Here is a 22,458-nt window from a genome sequence, read left to right on the forward strand (position 1 = left end):
ATGATACACACATTATAAAGCTAATTATTCTGTGGCCTCTACATTATATGATTCTTAAATCCAAGATGTACATTGGTAATACATACTACAATTATTCATTATTGCAAATGCATCCAACATATACATTTTTAATCAAAGGTCAACATTGCTGCTGACGAACTACGTTGCTTTCATCTCTTTATTTATAATCTTAAAAGCAAGATGGTCTATTTCAATCAAAAGAAAGAGAAAAAAATATAAAAGAGTACTAATAACAATTCTACAATGTTTAAATAGAAAATAAAAAATGTAGAAAGTTATCCTCTCCCTATCATTGTCGTTTTTATCCATTTTGTGTCAGCAATAGGACCCTCAACCCACTTTCTTGATTTTCACTAACCAAAGATTTTCTCGACAAATGGTAGATTATCTATTCCTACTTCATTGCACACTTTGTAGTAATATGTAATAATTGTAGAATCCAAATAATAAAACAGTCCTTAAATTTCGTGCCTTCAGTAATTACACGCTACAAAGTCATCGAACACCTTCAGTCAACCGATACACGTCACATTCCACACAAGAAAACTTCAATATATAAGTAGAGATTCTTCCCTTCCTTTACGGAAAGGAAAAGATTGAAGATTCTTTCCATGGGAACAGCACTTAAAAAAGATTTTTAGCATTTCGACTCCCCCATGCCCTTCCAAGAATGCAGTCACAAAAGATTTCCTAAAAGTTCACAAAATGCCACTCCTTTAAAAGTATTCAACCTTTTATCAGTGTTTTCAGATTTTGCATTGGAGTCAACAATAAACTTCCAACAATCATTTGCAACTTGCAATACCAGAAAAGGACCAGACTAAGGAGTCACGTAGCTCCCGGCTTTTAATCTTCAAACAATTGATAAGGTTTCTCTTTTTATTTTTTTTTCTGATTTTTCATAATATTTAGTGTATAAATGTTTGAGCTACAGTAGTGTTGCTTACATGTGGAGCTGGGCCTGCTGTCTTCTTCACGGTCATTTTTCCTTTGCCTGGTTTTTCTTCCTTTAGATATTAGTACTAATGTTAGTTATTGCTTTCTGAAGCTGCCAATTCTACTGGACCATCATTTCCAACAAGAAAGGCTCCAATAGTCTCTCTAATATATCGAACCAATAAACAGGTTTGAAGTACGATTCAGCTTTCCAGTATTATCACTTGTCAAGGTTTTTCTCTCTGAAGCTTTTCTGTAATACGTCCTTTAATGCGGTGCCAAAATGTCTTGATTTAGACACACAACTATGAATCTCGGATTTCTTATTCGGCCCTTTTCTTCAAAGGGATTGAAGATAAGGAGTCTTACTTTTAGTGTTATGCTAGATGCAGGCTGAATTCTTCGAAAGTTAGCTGCCTGCTAAGAGACGAACAACTATGACTGAAGCTGGCTCAAGTGGGTCTCCCACTCCAGGCAGGCTTGAGGTTCATCCCAATATTGTGCATTAGAAACTGAATGGTATTAATTGCCAATTAATTCTTGACTGGAATTGTTTAATGATTGACATCAGGGAAAACGTGCTGCAATGGTAGTGTGTTGGTTTCTTGGACTGGGATCACTGGTCTCATGGAATAGTATGCTGACTATTGGAGACTACTATTATGCCTTGTTTCCTGTAAGTACTCCTATGTGCTCTGTAATCCTTTTTTATACAAAACACCACTTTTTGGTCTGGCATGTATGTTATTCTGCGCAGTCTTTAGTTCCAAAATCAATGAGCTAGGAATTCTGTGTGGACTTTCAATTTGAATTTTCTGAGGTGACTTAATTTAGAAGTTGCACAACTTGGCCTACTTTTGTTGAAAAATGATGATGCAATGAGACATCAACATGACGAAATGCCTAAACTGTTGTGCTGATGGATTTTTCTGTACTGGATGTTGGCCCTGCCATGAATAATCTCTCTGCCAGCCTTGAGTTACTACTAGCTAGCAAAACTTGTGGCACATAAACTGTTGCAGATGGATACTTAATAAAAGAACATTCATGATAATCTAATCTGTACTGATAGGCAAACACTTTAATTTCCCATCAATGATAACCAATTTCTAATTCCCAATTTTTTTGGGCCTCAATGCGAACTGATCATATCTTCAATATTTTGCCATCAAGTTAGTTCATCTAGAATGAGTTGCATTTGGAAGAGCTTAACATTGGTTTTCTCCGTTTCTGTTTGAAGCACTATCATCCTTCAAGGGTACTCACCCTAGTTTATCAACCATTTGCCGTTGGAACAGTTGCAACACTTGCATATAATGAGGCAAGAATTGATACCAGAAAAAGAAATTTAGCAGGATATACGTTATTCTTTCTGAGCACATTAGCGCTCCTACTGGTAAGTTTTCATTTCAGCAATCTTTAGTATTCAATGTCTGAGTTATTTATTATGCATTTATTTTGATGTTAAACTCCGCAGCTAGATTTAGGCACATCAGGAAAAGGAGGACTAGGAAATTATATTGGCATATGTATACTTGTTGCTGCTTTTGGAGTTGCTGATGCCCATGTCCAAGGAGGAATGGTTGGAGACCTATCCCTGATGTGCCCTGAGTTCATCCAAGTCAGTCTTAAAATCACATGTTCCATTTACTCTCTAAGATTGTATTTCTTTCATATTGTTTAGAAGTACTATTCATAGCACACGCGTTTTCATTTTAATCTTATCATATGTAACTATGCAGTCCTTCTTAGCTGGTCTTGCTGCATCAGGGGCACTCACATCTGCTTTACGGCTAATGACAAAAGCAGCCTTTGAAAATTCTAATAATGGCCTTCGCAAGGGAGTTAGTACGTAATTTTCTCTTCGTGCTTTGTGAACTTCCAGGCACTTGCATGTCGTCTCGTTCCTGAATGATATGGAATTCTGTTTCTCCAATTTGCAGTTCTATTTCTTGCCATCTCGATATTCTTCGAATTCCTATGCATTCTGCTGTATGCATTCATCTTTCCTAAACTGCCAATTGTAAAGCACTATCGTGCAAAAGCAGCTTCAGAAGGATCAAAAACTGTCTCAGCTGATTTAGCCGCTGCTGGCATCCAGACCGAGGCAAATGAAACAGTACGAAAGTTTCTTTTGATCTATATGTCCAAGTTTCTGATGAACTGTTCATTTGACACCTTAAGACAGCTTTTGCCATCCATGCAGGTCGATGATGACAAATATCCTGAGCGCCTGAGCACCAAACAATTACTCTTTCAGAACTTTGATTATGCTTTGGACCTCTATCTGATTTATGTCCTAACTTTATCTATCTTTCCTGGCTTCTTATATGAAAATACTGGACACCACAAGTTAGGCTCCTGGTAAGTGATAAAATTCTTTCGTGATTCAACCTGTTAGGTGGTTACCTTTATCTTATGTCAAGTAGGATGAACTGATCAATAGTTTTGGAGAATCAAATACAGCTATCCTATACAATCAAACACTAAAAAAAATGCTATTTATTCATCGCTTTGATAAGTTTTTCGACTTAGACACCTCCATTTTTTGGTTATCCATTATTACTACTAAAAGTTTAATTGCTTTCATTTTACTATCACTTAGTCCCCTATTTTTAGCATGCTGCTCATACAAATCCATGTACAGGCTGTCCAATTAGCCATTTCTTGAATTAAGTTCCCATCAACCTTATTTATTTGAAAGATTTGAATAGGGTGGCCCCGGCCCGATGTAGTAACGATATTCACTTCATTGATGGTCATCCCATCCCAGGTATGCTGTTGTTTTGATCGCAATGTACAATGGGTGGGATCTCGTATCAAGATACATTCCACTCATGGAATGCCTCAAGTTAAAATCAAGAAAGGGCCTCATGCTGGCAACATTATCTCGTTTCTTTCTCATCCCTTGTTTCTATTTCACTGCAAAATATGGTGATCAGGGATGGATGATATTTCTCACGTCCTTCTTGGGACTGACCAATGGTTATCTCACAGTATGCGTCCTCACTGCAGCTCCAAAAGGGTACAAGGTTGGTGAAATGTAGATCATCATGAATGAGTCTCAATTTCGTCTTAATTGCTTGGTTTTATCATTGAGTTAATTGCTTTGGTTTTCCTCTGAGCAAGAAAATTTTACCATTTTCTGGTACTGCAGGGACCGGAGCAGAACGCACTTGGAAACTTGTTAGTCGTATTTCTCCTTGGTGGCATATTTTCTGGCGTAGCCCTGGATTGGTTATGGCTTATTGGCAATGGGAAATTCTGAGGAGGCAATATTTTGATGATATTTTACCACGAAGCATCTGTAGGTGAGTGTTGAATATTGATGCATGGATAGTCGCCAGGATGTCTGTTAGGGGATGTCAAATTGTATTTACAAATTGCTATATATGCTGAATTCACAGCTGAAATTGTTATGTGTTTTGTAAATCAAAAACCAAAACTCAATTCTTCGTGCCTTTCATACATATGTTTATTTTGGGCTAGGAAATAAAATGTGCCTGCTCCAAAAGATTATAGTTGGAATTATGGTACGGTTAATTGCACTGAACCAACTCAACTATTACCTAAATTGCACTTTACTCCCCTTGATGATTTTTATTGGCACTTAAGTCCCTTTTTTTTTTTATATGTTAAAGATAAAACTATCTGTGCTATTCTATTTCTTTCAGTTTTCCTTTTACTCTTTCAATTTTTTTCATTTTTTTCTTTTCTTATTTTTCCCCTTTTTTTCATGCCACTTGCCACCTCTTTCCCTCTACTACTATTAGAGTGCTTACACTAGAATTTTTAATTTCTTTTACTCATTCCTTTATTATGATTGAATAGATTGTTTATTTGTTAAACTTCATTTGTTTTTAGTATTTACTATAGGGGAGGGTTGGGTTGGGTTGGGTGGTAAGATGGGAGAAATTGTAAATACGAGATCTTGACTTCAAGATCTCCCACTTACCAAACAAAAGAAGTCTTTACCATAAGCTCTATTCTACCGCACAATATATGTTCATATCATAAGCACATTTAATCAAGTTATTCAATAATTTATTTACACGTAAACTAATTAGAGTAAACAATTGCTCAATCATTAATAGTAAAACCAACATATTAATAGCGCATGCAAGAATTAATTGTTAACAAATTATTAATTTTGAATGCATTAAAAATGAACAAAAACAGTACTAACTGATTTGTGTGCTTACAATTTTTATTGTAATTTATTCATCGTTTATAAGCTGAACTTTCTATCTGGGAGAGGGTTGGCTTGGTTGATAAGGGAGGAAGTATTGCAAGTAGGAGATCTTGGATTCAAACACTACCACTTACAAGGAAAAAAAAAAAAGGTTGTGCTTTGTATTTATTTGTTTAAATAATTCACTACCTTAGACTACATAGGCTTTGCAACGTAAGAAACATAGATAATGTTATGATATAGATTTTGTTATTAATTGTTAATAATGAAAAAGGGAAAACTAAAAGACAAGAAAAAAAAGGAAGGATGAGAAAACAAAAAACGAATAGGTGAATAAGAACGAGAAAAGCAATTAATGTAGCAAAGATAATTTTGTCTAAGAATGTCATAAAGGGGCTAAATTGCCTATATAAAAACTTTAGGAGGGTAAATTACAATCCGAGGTATAATTGAGGAGGATTTAGTGCATTTTACCGCAAATGGCCAGCATCGTCTTGTTTAGAGCTTTAGACGTAGTTTTACAAAAATTTAAAATGTCAGCAATGAGTTTAAAACTCAGAAAATCGGAAAGTTATTTTCTCTAACACAATTAAGTCTTCACTGAACGTTGAAATACGAAATATTCCTTTTTTCGGACTCCAAATATTGCATCCTGAACAAAAATGTAACATCACAGCCCAAATATTTTTGCGTGAAACAGTGAAAGAAAAAAACTCAAAATCTTTTTGGATAGACAAATTAATTTCCATTTTTTGTGCTATACTACTAATTAGTTAATAAAGTAACTTAGTGGTCTTCTTTGATCTAAGTTGAAAGACCGAAACAGGTACAGTTGAAGGTCAATGGTCACCATCATGGTTAGCAATATGGGCCGATATCGGTATGTATCAGCCTGAGTCGTAACCGGAACGGAGGGGACCAGTACGATACCGAACCTCGAATCGCGGATATTATCATATTCGCGGCGACTCGCTCTGACTCAACCGATATTGGTCGATTTGAATCCGTGATACATGGTATCAGCCGATATATTAGAGTTGACTCGAATATTTTTTTAAATTGTGTCTTTTTGGTATTTTCTAATTTTAGTAATTTTTTTAGATTTTTTGAAAACTTTCATGTGCTATAATGTGCGTATCATCCGATATTCAACTGATATACCGCGACGAATGTAGAACAACCGAGACCGCAACGAGACTGCAACCCGCGCTGGCAAACCATGGTCACCATTTGATAAAAAACTAGTCCACTAATGTTATCCATGCATGCCCATGCTCAATTTTGGTACGTGGCTTTCACGCTTTTGCTACTTACAAATTCATAATGCAGATTAACGACTTCAATAAAATGTTATAAGCTTTCCCCTACGAACAAAGATTCTTGAATTGGATTTTGAGTTCCGTCAACTTCCTTGCTTTGTTAATGGGAATATGCTTAAACTACCTTACTTTCCCCATACTCCAACTTTTCTTTGCAAGAATGCGTGAATTGCTGGGCTAGTCTTCTCAGTTCCTACGGAAATTTTTACTTCTGTTGCGTCCGAAAATGTTCAAGTGTTGCTCACGTTGAATTTTCATATAACTTAATTAAACCGTTCATGTCCTTCACCATCTTTTGTACGTCTACTCGTGGGCAAGCATCTCTTAAAGGTGTTCCTTGCATTTTTGTAATGTGGTTAAGGTCACATATTTCTTCCCTTCCTTTCAAGACCCTTTTTGCATGTAATGCAGATTCTTCTTCATAAATGGTCTTCAAGCTTAGCCATTTTCACAGTTTTAAGCGCTCAAGTTCTTTCTTCATCATTCTTTTGAAGTTAATAAAGAAATTACAAATCGTTAAGCCAGAAAAAAAAAGATAGAGGGTAGAAGATGAAGCTTATTTTTACTAAATCATTCGGATGTGGAAGAGCATTGCAGAGGCCGGTTGGGCTTATAGTCAGAAATTGGCACAAAGAACCAGTTCTCGTGGCATGGAAGAAACCAGAGATTGGCTGGACTAAGTTAAACTTTGATGGTTCTTGCAAGTGCAGGACAGGGAAAGCAAGCATTGGAGGCGTTCTCAGAAACCATGAGGCTGAATTCTTGCTTGGATATTCTGAATTTATTGGTCAAAAGAACAGCACGATTGCAGAATTGGTCGCCCTTGAGAGAGGCCTGGAGCTTGTCCTGGAGGATGGTTGGAGCGATGTTTGGGTTGAAGGAGACTCCAAGTTCTTGGTTGACATCATTGCTAAAAAGCGACGAGTTAGTTGTGCGGAAGTACAAAAACACGTTGGCCATATAAACTCAATTATTCCAGCACTCAATAATTGCATGTTGACACATATTTATAGGGAAGGAAATAGGGCTGCTGATAAATTTGCCCAGATGGGCTATCATTTTAAAAAACCTCAAGTTTGGCGCCATAGTCCTCCGAAGGAAGTGCTGCGCATCGTACAGGAAGATGCGCAAGGTAAGAAGTTTATCAGAAGAAGAAGATGAAGTGGATTTCACATGCTAGAATTTCTTTCTTTTCGTACAGAAGATTTTCACTTAGTCAGTAATATTTAGATTTAAGTGATCTAAATTTCTCTCTGTGGAAAGTGATCACCACTGTATGCAAAGGGATACCACAAAAACAAAGGAAATGTAAAGTCTTTCAATTCAAAGGAAATGTAACATTGTTGCATTTCTCACTACTGAAGAAATTCTCTCTCATTACACAGGCAGCAAGTAACGGTGGTCCAATCTCTCCCAATCTTTTTCATAGAAAACCTGAATTTTTTATTCCAGATTTCAAATCCTTCTCATCCAAATACATAGATAAGCACAAGAATAGAACAAAGAACTCCCTGATGGCGTGACTGAAGCATGTCAAGGTGATGATGCCTTCCCTCCCTCCCTCAGATGTAGAAGCCAAAGAGTTCAAGTGATCACGTCCCTCTAACCATCCATCACGCGCAACATGCAAAAGATAGCATATAACCAATGGTTAACTGGGAAAAATTAATACTGCAACCAGTGTTAAAAGCTGATCTTTGACAGTATAAATTATCAGAACTGATAAATCTGACTTCCACATGATCGAAGACATAATTGCCAATGTTGCTAAATCACCTTTTCTTTTGACTCGCAATTTTTTTTTTTTTCCAAAGTTTCTTTCAAAGTCATCTCCACAAGATAGATAATTTTGCAAGTTGACAAGTTCGACACACATTACTTTCCCTTTTTCAGCATTCTTGTTAAGAACCAACAAATCAACAAATCCAAAGAGCACAACTCTTACTACATCTGAAAGCTCAGCCTTGCCGGATGCAACACAATGCTTACTGGCCTGTAACTTACTCACTGCCTTTGAAATACTACCAAAACCAAAAATCACCAATTAGGAATCATGTTATGCAGAGGATACAAACAATATCAAACTTCGAACACCTATAGCATGTCTATGAGAAGCAGCATGAATATGCAGATATCTGTTATTAATAGATGATGCATTAGTTGCACTAGATTTACGAGTATTATCTCTACAACCTGCACCAACATGCAAAATTGGCAGGCACTCACTTATTTCAGTTTGAAAATCTGTTCCATTGAAAATTAAAACAAGAAAATAAAGGAATAGTGCATTAGCACAGAACATAACCGAGAAAAGCAGTGAACTGGTGACTGGATAGAGGCAACACAAAGAAAAAGTGAAGGAATATCGATTAACATACTAATCTATGTCAGAAAAGAACAAACTAATTCCAGCCATATAAGTCGAGCAAGATGAATAACCACAACAAGCACAGAGAAAGAACCACAGAAAAAACTACACAAGGACATAGATGTACCATACACATGGTGTCACAACCTGAACCGAAAATACTCATCCTGCATTTATTTCCAAGTCCACAAAAATCTCCTGCTATAATTACACTGAAAACAGTAAAAGAATCAGAAAATGCCAAATACAGTGAAAAATGAAGTGTGCAGTTAAATAATAAAAAAAATAAAAATAAAAACGTGCATAGAGGGGCAGCAATGCCGAGCAGCAGAGTCTCGTAACTATTAAATGATAGCTGCAGTTGTGCAACTCAAGTGCATATTATATGGTTGAAAAGCAGCAAACTTTCAGAATTGTTAGCAAGCAGGAGAATACAATTCTAGGAAAGAAGCACCAGGTTACATATTGAATGCGACAATATCCAATTTAATAAACATTTAGTATAACATACATCATGATATGTCTGTAAACACACACCCAAACAACTTTATGTGTGTGCTTTTAAATGGATAAGGCAATACTTAAATGGAACTTATGCATGTACAGCTGCATTGGAACTTATATGCATGCAACTGTGATGTACAAAGCACAAGCACATGGCAAGTAAAATATCATTTCATATTTGATAACTAAACCCTTTTTTTAAAAACACTAGCATTAGGATATACTCCAACAACTAACCTGGAAATAAATACAGTGGTGAATGGTGCAGATACCGTGGAGCAGAGGAGAAAGGCACCTCTATTACAACCAAAATTAGCTTTACTGGTTCCAGTCCAGCCATATGAATCAAAGAAGATTTAATACCACTACAAGCACAAAGACGAACAAAGAAAACACCATATGTAAGGACATTAGTGCTCCCTTAGAACTGGAGACACAACCAGGACTGAAAAATTCTAGTATTCAAGTTCAAGTTATCAAAAGAATAGCCCATAACTGAATGCTAAATGTCTGTCCGCCTATGTTTACAAGCAAAAAATTGAGAAACAAAGGTGTGAAGCCTGAAAGCAACAGCAAATCAGCTTACTTGTTTCACCACAAATAATGAAGCAGCATTTGATATATGAAGAAAACTAACATTCTGAATATGCAACAGAGATACAAAAGAATCAGATCCATAAAGAGTGAAACCTCACCAGTATAATCTCCAGCTCTCTCTCTTTAGCCAAGTAAAGAATAAACTGTAAACAAGCACAGAAACATCCAAAAACCTCACCATTCAGAAAAGAAAGAAAAGACCAATCAACATCCCATGATACAAGAAATAGCATGATCTTGACTTACTATGTTGGACATATTTCACAAAGACTAGAGCAAAGATGAACCCGCTTCTTCCACAACTAAGAGAACCACCAAATGTAAACAGACAAAAACCTTGTTAATTGGCACATATAACATTTCTTTTTCCCAATCTTAAACCAAACTGTTGTCTAGCACCAAAGCAACTCAAACCATATAATATGCACATATTACTCGAAAGCTAATCCCGGAAGCAGGAGGAAAAAAAAATTGCAAGTCCACTTAAATGAAAGAGAAAAAAGTTGCAAGTCACTTAAATGAAAAACCATTAAGAAAAAATTCCAAAATATGCAGGCAAGAAAACCTCTAGGGTTTGTAAGTAGGCATCAGTTTATATTGTAAAAGAAATCAGGCTCACTATTTAACAGCTCTTTAGTCCACAACTCTGCTTTCATAGAACAAAAAACAAACAAAGCCTCCATGCAGGGGAAAAATGTACAAGTGAACTTTTGATAGTGCTTCTGAATACAACAAAAAAATCCACTTTACCAGGTACTGACTGGTGAAGCAAACCTAAAATTTTGTTTAATCTTCATAGACAAGTCAAATGGCATAAACCAAACCAACGTTAAGCGTTTCGACTTCTTTTAAATCTTGCAAGGGCTCCAAGGTGACCTTCATCCTCATCTTTTCCTGCTGCTGCATCATCACCGTTTTCAGGGTTATCAGTCTCTTCTCTTTTCCGGATCAGACCTCCAAATACAGCATTAGGAACATCTTTTTGTGCTATCTCAACCTTGTCATCATCTTCAGAGTCACTTTCCTCGGGTAGTTCAATATCCTCCTTATTTTCTGTATCCTTAGGTGCTCCATCACCCACGGACTGTACACCAGCACTTACAAAGCCAAGCACGCGATTGGAATCTTTAGTTACAGCGTCATTAGCAGATGGCAACAACTTCTTTTCTAGAGCTGCCATTTGATCATCAGCAACCCCAGCCTTCTTTAGCACATCCTTTGCTTCCTCAAGAGTCTGCATCTGATCCTTTTGCATCAAGTACTCAGGAAGAATAAAGTGAGTCTGGATAGAAGAACCAAAGTGGATTAGCACCTATGGATTTTTTTTTTTGGGGAGGGGGGGGGTGGTTGTTGGGGTGCAGCAGTTTATACTAGAGAAACCATAAGGCTTTAAATGTAACATCACAACATCTCAGAGGATCCAAAATTTTTGTACAAAAGAATAGAACCAAAACTGACTTAGAAGAGGAAAAGAAAAACCAGAATCTCCCGAGAAGCATAATAAGGAAGTAACTTCTCTTCCCAAGTCTTATGGTTGCCAAACACAAAAACAGGAAATAAGAAGTTCTTATGTTGTAGTTGATATGAGTAATTATAGAAGCAATATTTTCCCAATAGCATCTAAAGAAAAGGAAAATAACTCGAACAGGTTGCACTCCTTTGAGATTCACCAGCAGGGACAGAATGTTTCACCAAACTTTGAAAAAAAAAATCAGCAAAGACAAAACACACCTGGCTATAGCTTGCAGAAACGCTCCTTTTAACACGAAGCATCTCACGGAAGGTGTCTTCGTTACCATGCTGCACTTCAAACTCATGCCACTTCGACCAGAAGTCAGGGTCAGATCTTGGGTCAGCAAACTGCGATGCATGCTTGTATAGTGCACGAGCACGATCAACTTCTCCAAGGCTCTTCTCAAGCTCAGCATACCTCAGGCACATGACCTTCACATCCTTGTCAGGTAGACCAGATTCAATTGCCTGTTCATATATTTCCCTTGTTTTCGGAACACCAAAAATTTCAGCTGCACGAGCTATGTAGATTTCATACATGCTTAATTTCTCAGCTGCTGGAACAGCCTTTGTAGCTTGATCGTAAACCCTCATGGCTCTCTTTGCAAGACCACAGTCCTCTTCCAACTTGGCATATTGTAGATATAATGGCTTTACAACCTCCGCAGGGGCCTAAATAAAAATAGTATTAATATCTTCACTTGATGCTTCAGCAGCAGTCCCAAGATCATCAAAACCACAAGAGACAATAAAGCAATCATATCAAAGATAAACCATAAACTATTTAAATGCATACTCTACTGGTATGACAAGTCACAAAAAGTAGAAGTTCTTGCTGGTACAATGTTCATGGACAGCTGCTTAATATGGATAGATATAAAGAAAGTTTCAGGTGGTCAGCACTGCAGAAAATATTATGATCTTCTATAGGACAATTTGCAGCACCATATTTCCAGTAAGGATCCCTACACTAAATACTTCAATGGAAGAATCCTTAAAATCATACAAGTGACTTTTACTGAATGCTACTTGCGCAATGACTTACCAATGGTATTTGAGTACTGGATTAATCAAATTAACTACAAAACAAAAACCAATACCAACAATGAAACCCATGCAAACAATAGAAAGAGCCAACTGTTCTAGACTTTATTTTTCAGGATGTCACTACTAATAGACAAAAAAAAAAGAACTGAAAATTTAAAAAACAAATGTTGTGTGTTAGTTTTGGACATAATCTTCATACACACTCTTAAAATTTGCCTTCTGTTTTCTTCTAAAGCTTGTTTCTTTTATATTAGAATGCCCCTAGAAGAAAGAAAAGTGAATTAAGATCAACACAAGTAATCACAGGCATCAAGCATACACCAGAATGCAAGATTCTTGAGAATAAGACAAATACTTGCATACCACTTCAACCGCATGCTCAAACAATTCTCGAGCTCGTTCTAGTTTTGACTTCCCATATCTCTTAACAAATTTGGATAGGTAAGTAACCCATATATCCTTTGCATGTGGATATTTGAAAATCTTCACACCTCTCTCGTAAACTTTGAATGCATCCTCAAAGTACTTATGATCCTGACAATTCAATTACAGAAATTTAGATCAACAAAAGCAAATAGAAATTAAGGCAAAGATTACTTTTCCATTTAAAAGAAACAGACAACATGAAGGAGAAGATGATGATGATGATGGAGAAAAATAAACTTTTGGAAGAGAAGGTCTACCTCTAACAGCATAGCATAGTTTATTATGATTTGGGGTGTGGCTATCCTCAGATCCAATATCCTCTCATAAACTGCACGAGTGGACTCCAAGGTTCCCAGGCTTTCCTCCAAGTCAACATAAAATGTCCAAAGTCTTAGGGATTTGTGAATCTTCATCTGCACTGGTTCATTTCCATCAGCTGCCACTGTAACATGTAGCAAATGTTTAGGCACCATTGTACTCTTAATGCCCAATTATTATTAGAATAAAATGCATCCTAATACAACCAGCAAAAGACACAAAGTATTGCCCTTTGGCTTTGCAGAGACCTTTTGCTCTTCCTTGTCTATTTACAATTTCCAAACTAGCACATCTCAAAATTATATATCTGTTTTTGAGAACCCTCTTTTGACCATATCTTGTAAATAAATCATCTTTAGAAAATGGGGATCATTAATCTACCGTAAGGAATTTTATACAACCCCTCAAGCTAGAAGCATACAAACCAAAATAGAAGCATACAAACCAAAATAACATTAGACATCTAGGAAAGCAATACAAGAAGTGTCAGTTTTTATTCCAATCAGATTCTTTTTATTTTCTCACCTCCCATTTTTAAAAATTTTGTGAACCACAATAGTTCGTTTCCCATGGAAAAAGAAGACATAATGTATTTGCAACCACAAAGTTCAACAAATCTCCAAATTATAACACAAATCTGTGATTTTTTTCCAAGAGGACAAAAGTACAGTGCAAGGTAAATTGATCTAATGTTTGAATCAGCAAAAACCACAAAATTCATAGAAATAACTGGCTTCATGCTTGAAACTACCAAATCCTGATAAAATCATACTGATGCATAATGTGCACTAGGACGAGGAGCAAAGAAGAACTCACTAAAGTGGTAAAAAGAAGCTATAAGACTAAATTAAATGCACACTTAATGCAGCATATGAATTGGTGCCCATTAGAATCATTACTCTACTAGCATCTAGAAGTTATTTGCAAAATATTTTCTTGAAATTTATGGTATGCTAGAGAATAGAACTGGATACATTCTTTCAAAAAAAAATAACAACTAGTTCACATGACACAGTATGCTGACTGACTTCAAAATACAGTATTGTCCTCTTGACACCTTTCTTGAATTCACAGCAAGAGAATAACACTAAGATACTTTGATTTCTGGTTACATTTCTAACTCAAGTACCACTTCTTTTCTGCTTTTGATATTCAATTATGTCAGTCCATAGCCAATTCTATACAGAAGTCAACATCATATGCACTCAGAATACAAGAAGCCATACATTTTATCAGGAATTGAATATATAAAAAAAGAGTAAGGATGGATTACCTCTTCGTTTGACTTCAACTGATGGCTCTGCAGTTGCACGCCTCATCAAGTCCAAAGCACCCTTAAAGTTTTTGTGTCTGAGTTCCATCTCCGCCCATTCACACCAGACGCTAGCCAAATGATCTACATTCTTGTAATTAACCTGCACCGCCTTGTCAAAAATCACCCTGGCATTTGCAATATCCTTGTGGGTCTCATAAAGCTTCGCAAATGCAACCCATAAAGTATGTGGCTTCCCTACAGCCTTCATGGGGTCAACTGTCCTAACTGCTTCTGTGTAAGTCAATATCTGCTTCGTGGGATTACCCTCAAAAAGCTTAACCCTCCTATGCCACTGCTCCACATTATGTGGATTCTGTCTAAGCAGCACACTGTTTGCCAGTTCTGGTCTTCTGTCCATCAAGTGCTCCAACCTTGCCAACCTCAAATCCACATCCTTATCATCATTCAACCAGAACGTTTTAAGTTTCTTCTCCAACTTTCTTATATCCAAACGATCATCCTCTTCTTCTTCCTCCTCCCCACCCATAGTCTCATTACTATCTTCCTCATCATCCAGCTCACTGTCACTCATCTCCTCCATCTTTAAAGCAAGCATACTCTCCTCAAACTGTGAATAAGCATCAAAAATCACGCTAAAATCCCTAACCGTCACCACTGTAGTCATGCCTTCCTCAAAAATATCCCTCGCCTTCTCCACCAACTTCCTCCGAATATAATAATCAGCCAGCGATGTCCACAACCTTCCAACCTCATCCGTAAACTTCCTAATCCCACCTCTAATGATTGCATCCACATTCAACCCAGAGATATCCAAAGCGTGCTGAGTCAACAAATCACACAACTCCAACCACAGCCTGTGTTTTGTCTTGCCCTTTATCGAATAAAACTGATCATCATTCAGAACCCCAGCCAACCTCTCTGCAGCCTCCTGCCACAGCTCAGAATTCAACAAAAACTCTATAAAATCCTCAATATGGCCAGGATCATACTTCAAATACCTACGATAAACTCTAAGCGATGTCTCAATCGGAATCCCCTTTTGGCTAACGAAAAATAAATAAGGAGCCCATATTCGATCATGCTGAGTAACGGGCAATGCACAAAGCGCCCGATCAAAAGCCCTACGAGTTTTGGTCACGAGCTTCTGATTAGTTAAAGACTCTAAGTACATAATCCAAATGCGAGGCATTTTATGCATTGTAACAAGGGCCCGTTCGAAAGTATTATTCAGAGATTGATACTGAGAATGAGTAATTGGAAGGTTCCTAACCAGCTCAAGCCGTTCGCGAAGGTAGGCATGCCATAGCTTGTAGCTTCCGGGCAGGGCTTTTAGGGCTCGCTCATAAATTATGGCCCGTTTTCGAAATGGGGCTTCGGATCTGGCTATCAAGTAACGCCACCAAAGCTTCAAACTGAACGGGTTGCGGAGCAGCTCTTCTTCGTAGGCTAAATCCTCATCAGCCGGGTAGAGTTCCTGGGGTATAATCGCCGACGGCGCCGGCGCCGGCGCCACCACTGCCATGGTAGGGATTTAGGAATTGGAGGTTTAGGGTTTGGAGAGAGAAGTGGAATTGGGGGGGAAGGGTTTAAGATTTTGGAAAGGAAGCTTGAATAGGACAAAACTGAAAACTGGCGAGAAAAAGAGATGAGGTTGGCGTTGGGGATTTGGGGGGTGGCTTTGGGGTGGGATATTTTACCGCACCTCCACGCCAGACGTCTGAATTAGGTGGGAGCGTTTTTCAGGTGATAGTTGTTGTTGCAATCCAGTAAACCCCAAAAGCGTTGCTACAACATGAGAGAGATGATAAAGAGTAAAAACAATTATATATTGAAGTTGACACAATAAAAATAAGAGGGTTAATTCCACTTTGTCCCCCCAAACTTTGGACGATTATCCACTTAAGTCCCTAAACTTCAAAATAGGACACTTAAGTCCCTAAACTTATTAATACCTCCCACTTAAGGAAAATTATTAACAAATCCTGAATGCCTTTAGAAGGCGTGGACTTTTTATGAAATCCAAATTTCAACCTTTAGAAGTTACTGTTGGAGTCGGACGTTGAAGACTTAAGTGCGTTTCATAAAATTGAAATCTGAAATTTGAATCCATTCAGTTTTGATGAAACTGAAATATGAAGTTTGAATCCATTAAATTATTGAATTGATAAGTATTAAATCAGATACATTTAAGTGTGTTTTACATTCAGTGATAAGTAAATAACTTATCACTTATTTTTGGGAGTAAATTTTGCCTAAAAAATTCAGTACCATTTAATTAATTCAGATGTTCAATTTTTGGTTATCAGACACGTCTAAACATATTAAGATCTAAATTCATTAAATTTAAGTGCGGAATTGGATTATCAAACAGGACCTAATTAGTGTCGATTTTGACCTTTGAAATTGGTAAGAATAAAAGCCTTTATAACATTTGGCTGTAGAGTGTAAGGTGGTATTCATTAACTCAGTTTTGAAATATTAATTGCTTGTTTATGTAAAAAAAATAAGATAAAATTTTATATGATATTAGTGTATATATTTTTTTAATATTAGCAAGTTTAAATCATGCCACATAACACGAATTCAATTTTGAAATTTAAATCATGCATATGTGTCAAACATTCAAAGCTATTAGCGTAAAAAATTACTACACTGATTGTTGATGCATAAAAAGTTAGTTCAAATAATTAATACCCATATCCTTAAATTACTTTACCAATGACATGGTATATAATATCGTTTCAATTTCTTTGTTAGCAAATTAAGGATTTAAAAATTATTAGTCTAAGAAAAAGTAACCACTTGTACTATAATAAAATTTATGTAATTGAAATTCGAATATAGTACCATTACAAATGTTGTAAATAGATTTTGCATATTCGTATGGATGTTTAAAATTCAGAGAGTGAAATACCAATATTTTGAGGATAAGGTGATAGACTAACAATGGGTTGAGAAAATTAGCGATTCACAAGAGTTTGTAACTTTCAAAATCACAATAATCTTTCGACTTGCCTTTGATAATTTGCATACCGGCTGGCAAATAAACAAAGCATGAGTTTTACAAGGTTTAACAAAAAAAAAAATTCCTTGATCATTCACGAGATGAATATAGAACGGTACTGGAGACCTATGACACTGAATTATAGTTGGTAAGGACTTTGCTTATGATGGAGAGAAGAGTCTTATTTCCTGTTAGCCCCCATGGAATAAACGTGAGTTTACAATTGAACTTAGGGATGTCTCTTCAATTTACATTTGTGCTTATGATAGAGTATTTGTTTCTGTGTCTATATATATATACATACATGCATGCATGCAGTGACGGAGCCGGGATTTTTTTTTGAGGGGGGCTAAAATTTTTTCCTAATAAAATTATCTTAATATATTATGTTCAAAATAATTTTCTTCTATTTAAATATATGACATCTAAAAATATCAAATATTAAATTTAATTATAAAGGTATGTCTATTCATAAATATGCGGTATAGTCATAACAAAAATTAACAAAAAAGATAACTTTTGATTAAATATCTTATAACATTACAAACCATCCAATTTGCACATTATGAGAAGATGCTCTCCAATATGTCACCTATGCAATATATATATAACCATGTAATATAAATGTAACTATTTTCAATTGAAAAAAGATAAAAGTTATGTTAACATAATTTGAAATTTCAACATCTTTTCTTAGAAGTAAATTGAGCTCTACGCTCTTTCATAGAACTAAATTCATCTATGATTGAATCACTGCTAAATTTTTTAGCAACTTCCTTTTCTATATACACAGTTAGACAATAATTCAAGAAATTATCTTCCATCTTGTTTCGGAGTTTTGTCTTGATTATTTTCATAATTAAAAATGTCCGCTCTGTAGTTGCAGTTGATACAGGAAGAGTAAGAACAAGTCTAATCAATATGTCAATAAGAGAATATATCACTGATTTTCTTGTTTTCACCAAGCCTTGACATAACTCATGAATACCAAATAATTCTTGGAATTCAAGATGATTTGGAATGTCAAGCTCAAAATGTTGAAGTTCTATTCTTAGACGTATTAGTTCTTGCTTTTAACAATTATGAATTGGGTCTTTTTATTCTAATACATCACATTGGGTCAATTTACTATGGAACATCAAATGATATGTTTAATTTTTGAATAATTAGTACAATAAAAAATAAATAACTTTTTTTAAAGAAAAAAATTAATTCAAAGATGACTAATTCATATATATATGTCAACTCTCATAATATAAACTAAAATTTTAAAAATTTAGGGGGGGGCCAATTTTATTTTACACACCTATTTACATATTATAAATTAAAATTTTCAAAGCCCCTTGGCTCCATCATTGATAGACTGCCATATCCATTTTAGGGTTTCTTAGTCATCGACCTCGATGTTATCCTGTACTTTCCAGTTTCCGGGGTCCCTTTACTCAGAGTCTTTCCCATGTAGTATTAATTTCACAATTAATAGACCCTCCATATGAGCATCCATCGTAAGGGTTTCTGGTTTCCTTGCCTCAGTCTATAGTTGTATACTACAATTTTCTCAAATCTGGCATAAGAAAGTAATTACTAGAGAATATACTCCCTGTATAGTTGATGGATGCTACCCTTTCATGCTTTGAAGGAACTGGAGGAAATAATGCTCGTTTTTATTTCAGAACTGTTATATTCTAGTGATTGTTTTCTTGATATTTATTATATATTCTACGGCTAAATATCCAATATGACAGTCACTGTACAGATCGATAACTAGCCTCACGTACGCATACCTTTTTTTCTTTTTTTTTTCTCTTAATTTACTGCATATAAATAATGCTTGCTTCCTCGGGGACCAATTTAATTTGTTCCATCCTCAGGACTTTTTCTGTTGCAATCTGCAAGTATTTGCTATAACGCAAGCTTCAACAGCTCATCACATATATAATAGTAGGCTAGCAATGGTGCTGGTTTCCGCGTAGTACTCTATAATGGGAACAAGATGTCCTACAAAGATGGCCATGCTATATATATATATGCCACGGATTTCGAACATTGAACATTTTTTTATATTGGGTTTTACTTTGTTTAATTTAATGTGATATTATTGCTTTTTTGGGTCCATTTTTCTGTAATTTGGACCTAGTTTTTCATAAATGCAAACACCCAGAATAGCGCGACACTGGAAAATTGCTGACACAAGAGATGAAAGAAATTAAAGAATGGAATTTTCTGTCGATTCAGTTTGTCATCTCAGATACATATATTAACCTCGTCATGCAACCAGCTTTAAAACATCCACGATCCTACTGAAACTGTGGAAGCTTGCTTTTACATGTTTTTGTGGGTGGAACACTTGTCTGTCTGGTTATATATATAACTGCAAGTTTTCAACCTATCTTTTTGCCTTTTGTCCATTTTTTTTTCCCCCTCGTAGATAGCTAATTACATTTTCAGCTGATGATGATCAGTAAGCAAAACATAGTAGTACAAGTTATCTTGATACAGGGGGATAAAAGCAAGTAGAATGAACCCGAGCATCTACTATACACATAAAATTCTGAATTCTAATTTATCATCCAGGCATCTTTTTTTTTTTTTTTGGCTCATAATTCGGATTGTCCTTCTTGCATTTACCAGATTAATTAGCCTTAAAAGGGAAACAAAAAAAAGAAGATTGGCTAGCATAATTTTTTGTCTCTAGTACAATATATAGGTGATCGGATTTGAATCTTCATGCAGGTCTAGCTAGGGTTAGCCAGACGGAAATTTGCATGTCTAAACCTGTTCATGGCAACCCCCGTTTGTAGTTTCGGGGCATTTATGCATGCATGCATGTCAAGAAATTCAAATATGTATGTAGTTGATGAATTATCACTGGAGTTGAAAAGGAAAAGAGGCATCAGGTGGGGTATATAGTTAAGACTAGAAGATCCTGGTAGTCAATACTCGTGCATGGATGGATGGAATGGATTGTTCAATTGTATCTGTTCCTTTATTCAATATTCAGTACATGCATGATCAATTTAATTGGTGGAGTAATTGATCTGTTTAGTACTGATGATATAGTCCATCGCTGGCAAATCTTTTACTGACGTTTTTAGATGGAAGTGTTTTTGTAATCTCAGACACGCACCTCGTCATCAAACCAGCTTGGCCTAGTTGCTGGTTTCTTCAATAGCCAAGCCAGCTTGGCCAATCCTAAATTTAGACAAGAAGGCAAGAGGATCAGTTATATAAAAGCATAATATAGGGTCACAGCTTAATTGGACCATTTCTCCTGTAAAATTTGAATTATTCTTCTAGTGCTGCTTATAATTTTGATCTGACTCCAATCTCTTGCACAATCAGGTTGTGTATTTAGGTTTCAGGATCCGTAACAATTCAAAAGCCAAATGGGATTTGCATCAAAAAGCCTGTGCTGCCCATATATCTTATCACATCAGTACTTTCAGCTAGGACTTTACAGTCGCATGCTTGAAGATTCATGTATACCTGCTGAATAGTTTTGCAATTGAAAACCAAAGAGGCACTAAATTACTGAATAGTATAACAGCTCGGTACCCACAAGAGGCCTCTTTTTTTTTTTTTTTTTTTTAAAGATACTGCTCCAGCTCAAAATGCAATTTTTTAAAGTTCTTGGGCAGTTTCTTTCTGATCTTTGCAACGAAAATCATGATTCAGTAATCAACTGACACTTCACCATATTTGATAAGTAGTAGTATTTTTTTCTACTTTCACAGGTGCAACGCCACCTTCGAATTACCATCCAATCTATCTTTAAGAACCTAAATCACCTTTTCAGAAATAGAACTGATATGATATGCCTCCTAGTAAACTCCTAGCAAGGAATGCTTGTCTAAACACAATCATTTACCTCAAAATCCTGTTTTTTTCCTCTTTTCACTAACTACTATTCAAAGTTGCTCCCACATTTCATCATCCCTTTTTCGATCAAATCCAAGCTTTTCACCATCAATCATGAAAAGAACTACTAAATCCTAAAATTGACCATCTTTCATATACTCTATGCTTCTTCCCTTTTTAATTTCAGAGCATTCAGCAGAAATATCCATTTTCTTGCATGCCTGAGGCCCTCCCTGTAAATACTGTGTCTTGCACTGGCAAGCCATTACGAGTACCAGAGGCTTATTTGGCTTTTGCGATAGACAGACTCCTGCCTAGACACTAAAATTGGAAGCTGATCGAATGTAACAGAGGCAAAAAATTAGGCTAATTAATTATTTATCCATCGGGCGCATGTCATGATCCAGAAGACTACATATCATGTTGATAATGAGCATCATACGACATAATGCAGAGTACCAACCATGCAAATTTGACAGCAAAATACACATTATCAGACACATAAAGTGACATTTCGAAATCTTGCAGACTGGCCACAGCCCAAAATGCACAATTGCTGCAAAATCCAGCCAACTACTACTAGCAATCTACTACCTTTGCACAATTACTGCAAAATGCAGCAGACATACTACTAGCAATCTACTAGCTTCTGTGCAGTTTCCTCATCTGATCCTGAAAATCATGACTGAGAAACCTGCCATTTTGAAAGGACTTAGAAATCTTCCCTCCCTTCAGAAAAGAAAAGCCCCCAATTTTCTCAACAGATTTCCACTCTCAGAAACAATATCCATCTTTTTGACAAAAACCATGCTATGCCTAGAAAACAGGAACTCTATTGAAAAAAGAGAACCACATTCTTTGCCACTTTTCAAGATGTCATGTCTGTTTCCAATTCTTGAACTACTGGCCAGACTCACCCTTCACATATCATCAGCCATCATCCCTCTTTTGATCATCCAACAATTCCACCACCAATCATCAAAACAACTCCAAAAACCCAAATTGATCGTCAGCCAAAAAAATTAGTGTCAATCACAATCTTGAATCCTCTCTCTCAATCACTGTACTGCATTCATTGTC

The 22,458-nt window shown here is 36.2% G+C and overlaps 2 protein-coding genes across 14 annotated transcripts; one reads left to right on the plus strand and one right to left on the minus strand.

Moving 5' to 3' along the window:
- Window positions 1-798: 798 nt before the first annotated feature.
- Window positions 799-4,407, plus strand: LOC113761877 (equilibrative nucleotide transporter 3-like). Of its 7 annotated transcripts, none has more exons than XM_027305043.1 (11): window positions 799-890; window positions 1,070-1,146; window positions 1,344-1,442; window positions 1,529-1,633; window positions 2,198-2,353; window positions 2,435-2,578; window positions 2,700-2,805; window positions 2,901-3,076; window positions 3,146-3,321; window positions 3,731-3,989; window positions 4,115-4,407. In XM_027305043.1, exons 3-11 carry the CDS (start codon window positions 1,395-1,397, stop codon window positions 4,223-4,225), a joined length of 1,281 nt encoding a protein of 426 aa, XP_027160844.1. In that variant the 5' UTR covers window positions 799-890; window positions 1,070-1,146; window positions 1,344-1,394; the 3' UTR covers window positions 4,226-4,407. The 7 variants fall into 7 exon arrangements, with proteins under 7 accessions (XP_027160844.1, XP_027160845.1, XP_027160841.1 ...); XM_027305044.1 differs by having other exon boundaries at window positions 3,164-3,321; XM_027305040.1 differs by having other exon boundaries at window positions 1,070-1,189; window positions 2,901-3,321.
- Window positions 4,408-7,879: 3,472 nt separating this feature from the next.
- LOC113761767 (pre-mRNA-splicing factor SYF1-like) lies at window positions 7,880-16,271 on the minus strand. 7 transcript variants are annotated; one of them, XM_027304889.1, is made up of 6 exons: window positions 14,514-16,271; window positions 13,180-13,364; window positions 12,860-13,030; window positions 11,669-12,121; window positions 10,036-11,219; window positions 7,880-9,705 (listed from the first exon to the last, which is right to left on the minus strand). In XM_027304889.1, the coding sequence occupies exons 1-5, from the start codon at window positions 16,036-16,038 to the stop codon at window positions 10,767-10,769; spliced, it is 2,787 nt and encodes a 928-aa protein (XP_027160690.1). In that variant the 5' UTR covers window positions 16,039-16,271; the 3' UTR covers window positions 7,880-9,705; window positions 10,036-10,766. The 7 variants fall into 7 exon arrangements, with proteins under 7 accessions (XP_027160690.1, XP_027160691.1, XP_027160693.1 ...); XM_027304890.1 differs by having other exon boundaries at window positions 7,880-9,048; window positions 9,578-11,219; XM_027304892.1 differs by having other exon boundaries at window positions 7,880-8,489; window positions 8,984-11,219.
- Between the last annotated feature and the right edge of the window lie 6,187 nt (window positions 16,272-22,458).

Source organism: Coffea eugenioides, chromosome 2, assembly GCF_003713205.1.
Source record: "Coffea eugenioides isolate CCC68of chromosome 2, Ceug_1.0, whole genome shotgun sequence".
In the NCBI taxonomy this organism is placed as follows: Eukaryota; Viridiplantae; Streptophyta; class Magnoliopsida; order Gentianales; family Rubiaceae; genus Coffea; species Coffea eugenioides.

Coding starts and splice junctions, on each gene's coding strand:
- LOC113761767 (XM_027304889.1), bottom strand. CDS start 16,038: ATGGCAGTGGTGGCGCCGGCGCCGGCGCCGTCGGCGATTATACCCCAG. Junction 13,365..14,513: donor AGTTGAAGTCAAACGAAGAG/GTAATCCATCCT, acceptor TACATGTTACAG/TGGCAGCTGATGGAAATGAA. Junction 12,122..12,859: donor TTGAGCATGCGGTTGAAGTG/GTATGCAAGTAT, acceptor ATTTTTATTTAG/GCCCCTGCGGAGGTTGTAAA.
- LOC113761877 (XM_027305040.1), top strand. CDS start 1,395: ATGACTGAAGCTGGCTCAAGTGGGTCTCCCACTCCAGGCAGGCTTGAG. Junction 2,354..2,434: donor GCACATTAGCGCTCCTACTG/GTAAGTTTTCAT, acceptor TAAACTCCGCAG/CTAGATTTAGGCACATCAGG. Junction 3,322..3,730: donor CACCACAAGTTAGGCTCCTG/GTAAGTGATAAA, acceptor ATCCCATCCCAG/GTATGCTGTTGTTTTGATCG.